This window comes from Cebus imitator, unplaced genomic scaffold, assembly GCF_001604975.1.
Source record: "Cebus imitator isolate Cc_AM_T3 unplaced genomic scaffold, Cebus_imitator-1.0 Scaffold237, whole genome shotgun sequence".
NCBI lineage: Eukaryota > Metazoa > Chordata > Mammalia > Primates > Cebidae > Cebus > Cebus imitator.
Window position 1 is genome coordinate 1,630,325 of NW_016107552.1, and position 4,056 is coordinate 1,634,380.

Consider the following 4,056-nt stretch of genomic DNA (forward strand, 5'->3'; position numbering starts at 1 on the left):
AAAAAAAAAAAAAAAAAAAAAAAAAAAACATACCAATAACAAAAAAACACCGAGGAAATCCTAAAGTATTTGGAATTTAAATAACATCCCTTTAACCCGTAAGTCAAAAGAAAAAAAATCACAAGTGAAATTAGAAAATATCAAACTGAATGATAATGAAAACACATCAAATTTATATTTGCGGGAAGCAGCTAAAGCCATACTTGGAGGGAAATTTATAGCTAAATGACTGCATTGGCAGGGAAGGAGAGAGGGGTAAAATTAATGACCCAAAAGTCTGCCTTAAAAAAACCTAGAAAAACTAAGAACAAAGTAGGCCTGAAGCAAGCAGAAGAAAGGAAATACCAAAGTTAGGAGTAAAAATCCGTGGAATCAAACACAAATGATAGAGAAAACAAAGCTAAAAACCGCTTCTTGGAAAAGATCAACAAAATTGAAAAACACAGCTACTACCGGACTTTCTCTTTTTATTTGTTTGAGTTTTTTGTGCTGACTGTGCATGGACCGGTTCACACGGGTGCTGGGTTCACACGGGTTGCAAGGGGAGGCAGAAGGAGAGAGCACGCCCCCAGAGCGCCTCCATGCCAGACAAGTGCGCATGCGCCCCTCCGTGCCACGCCCCTGCTCACTGCTGGATCCTGCGGATGCTCTGCACCTGGAAGGTCTGGGCATGCGAGCCCCACTCCCGGAAATGCTTGTAGTCACCGGAATGGTGATCGCACTCCAGCACATACTGATATCCTCGGTAGCCCGGAAACTGGGAGCAAACCCAACTGGAAAAGAGACAAAGCAGACAGTTACTCTACAGAGACACAGCATGGTGATCAACACAGGGGCAAAGGGATCCATGCAGACGCACGCATTCCAGCCATCCTGGCCTTTCTTCAGTGCTCACAGGGTGCCATGCTCTCTCCCCTACCACAGGGCCTTTGATCATGCCATTCCCTTTGCCAGAAGCACCATCCCAGTCTTTCTTGTCCTGGACAAGTGGTATTTGTCCTTCATGGCTCAGTTCAATTATTAGGGCAATCTGACTCATTCCCCAAATCAGGCCACAATCCCTTATTATACCTTTGTAGCACTCATGTAATTCGATAATTTTCAAATTATTTGTAAAATATCACCCTCCCTTGCCAGCAGGTAAGCTGCAGAGTGTAGGAACGTGTATGTCTTGTTCATCGTTATCTCCACCTGCGTAAATATATAAAGGCCTAGCACAGAAGAAGGGCTCCCTAAATGCTTGCTGAATCAATGAACAAGTGAAGGAGTGGGAAGTCTCATTCTTTCCCCTTCCCCCTCCTTCCATATCCAGAGGTACTTCTAAGAAAAAGGCTATCATTGATTTCTTTCTTTCTTTCTTTCTTTTTTTTTTTTTTTTTTTTGAGACAGGATTTCGCTCTGTTGCCCAAACTGGAGTGCAATGGTGCGACCTCGGCCCACTGCAACCTCTGCCTCCTGGGTTCAAGTAATTCTGCCTCATCCTCCCGAGTGGCTGGAACTACAGGCATAGCCACCACACCTGGCTAATTTTTTGTATTTTTAGTAGAGATAGGGTTTCACCATGTCGGCCAGCTGGTCTCGAACTCCTGACCTCTGGTGATCCGCCCACCTCAGCCTCTGAAAGTGATGGGATTACAGGCACAAGCCACTGCATCTGGCCCAATTCATTGATTTCTACACTGTTCAGAGCAAGGATTGGTGTCTGGTTTTCTAAGTCTCCATTTCCCTTCTGTAAAAGAGGGAGTGAACTCAAGAATCACAAGGGGTCCCTCTTACTCTAAAAGAACATGATTATTTGATGGTTCCTGAAAGCTGGAAACAACAACAACAACAACAACAAAAATTAAAAACCCTACTTCCCGTCTTTGACCCCTCCCTACCAGGAGCCAAGGGGCACCTCAGAAAGTGGCTCTGATGTCCTCCCTAAATAAAAATCTCACACCTTAGCCTTCACCTGCCACCTCCTGGGTGGAAAAGAAAGGGCCAGGCCATGCTGAGTTTGAAGGTCGATTGTTACCTACCTGCTGATGGACTTTAAGCAGGTTGCTTGAGCCACACCTATTTCTTTATGGCTGGGGACATTCATTCTCCCCTCTTCTGGCCAGAGACCCTGTTGCCTCTCGCTCTCAATCAAGGTGAGAAAATGCGGCTGATGCTAGCGATGACCACATGACCAAACCTAGCCAATCAGAACACCCCATTCCTGTGGGGCTCGTGATTGGTTCAGAGTCCAGCACAAGGTGCCGCTGGACCAGTGAGCACCTTTCTTGGAACCTTTAATAGAATCATTGAGACTGGACGCTGTCTTTCCCTAGGGATGGATGTGAAGATGAAGCTGCCGCCTTTGTCTTCACACAGGAAGAGCTTGTCTAGGAACATAGCCACACAGAGGCAGGCAGAGCAACAGGTGTGGGGTTGTTGGGGGGAGACAGATCTCTGCTGTATCACCTGGATCTACCTGTGCTTGAAGCTAACTACTGGGGCCGCTAAATATCGTCTGGACTGAAACCAGCTTGACCTGGGTTTCAATCCTTCAGATTCTGCCTGATACCTCCTTGTGCCTCAATGTTCTCCTCTGGAATGTGGGCATCAGAGCACAAAAGCCCCCAGCACACAGTTTTCACAGGAGGTACCCCTACCCCTCCCAATATCCCCTATTTCCCCTGCCAGGCAGAGCCTTGGATACACTTACGCCCCAGAGTGGACACGGAAGGACCCTACTTCATTGCCTTCCCATCCCATGGCCTGGAGGGAGGGATAGTCATCGCTCAGCTCTCCTTTCTTGCCCAGGAAGTTCTCTTGCTCGAAGATTGTCAGCTTCGAGTCACGGTGGTTCTACAGGAACAGGGCACACAGTCAGACCACCAGGCTCCCAGTTAGACACCCAGAAGCCTCTCCTGGCCTCCATACCCCTGCCCTTGTCTCCCAAATCAGCCTTCCTTGCAAACCTTTTGGAAGGGCAATAAGGCAACAGATACCAGAAACCTTACCATTTGCCCTTCCAGAAATTTCCACAAAGAGAATAATCGTGGAATAAATAGGCTGCAGGGATGTTCATCATAGCAGTTAAAAAAAAAAAAAAAAAAAGGAACCAGTCTTTATGTCCCAAATTGGGGATCCAGTGGTAAGCTGAGGTATAGGTCGGACATCCCTAACCTAAAAATCCAAAATCCAAAATGCTCCAAAATCTAAAACTTTTTGAATGGTGACATGACACTCAAAGAATGCTCATTGGAGTATTTTAGATTTTGAATCTTTGGATTTGGGCTGCTCAACTGTAAGTATTACAAATATTGCAAACTCTGGGGGGAAATACTCAAAGTCCAAAACACTCCTAGTCCCAAGCATTTCATATAGGGGACACTCAACCCTGGCCATAGCAAGATTTTCCTTCAGAATTTTAGATGATAAATATGGCACCTTATGCCATTTTAAATCAATAAGAGTTGGAAAATAAAATACGCTTTTTTCTTTTTTGAGACAGAGTCTCACTTGGTCTCCCAGGTTGGGGTGCAGTGGTGCGATCTCCACTCACTGCAACCTCCGTCTCCTGGATTCAAGCGATTCTCCTGCCTCAGCCTCCAGAGTAGCTGGTACTACAGGCATGCGACACCACACTCAGCAAATTTTTTAACATATTTTTAGTAGAGGTGGGTTTTGCCATGTTGGCCAGGCTGGTCTTGAACTCCTGGCCTCAAGTGATCTGCCCTGCCTGCCTTGGCCTCCCAAAGTGCTGGGTATAGGTGTCAGCCACCATGCCCAGCCTAAAATGCACCTTTTGAGCCTCAATTTCTTCATCAATGAGATGGAAATAATAATGTCCACCTCCACCCACACTCCACAAACAGCAATAAAATGTAAAATCAGGAGCACTGATACTGAATTAGGAGGAGCAAGAAATGAAATCCTTCCTCCCTACTTGGGCCTACCATCCCTTTCGGGGTCCCTGGATCACACACAAAAAAAGGGCACAAAGCTGGCAGAGGCTCCTTTCACAGCCAGGGCTCCTGTGAGCAGAGAGGTTTTTTTTTTTTTTTTTTTTTTTTTTGAGACAGG

The 4,056-nt window shown here is 46.2% G+C and overlaps 1 protein-coding gene across 1 annotated transcript in view; it reads right to left on the reverse strand.

The window, feature by feature from the left end:
* Positions 1–450: 450 nt before the first annotated feature.
* Positions 451–4,056, reverse strand: part of CRYBA4 (crystallin beta A4) — a 7,803-nt gene continuing 4,197 nt past the window's right edge. The window contains exons 5-6 of the mRNA XM_017498038.2: positions 2,693–2,835; positions 451–773 (exon numbers count right to left, since the gene is read on the reverse strand). Of these exons, the coding sequence (XP_017353527.2) occupies positions 626–773; positions 2,693–2,835 (291 nt within the window). The 3' untranslated portion in view covers positions 451–625. The remainder of the gene's footprint in view (positions 774–2,692; positions 2,836–4,056) is intronic.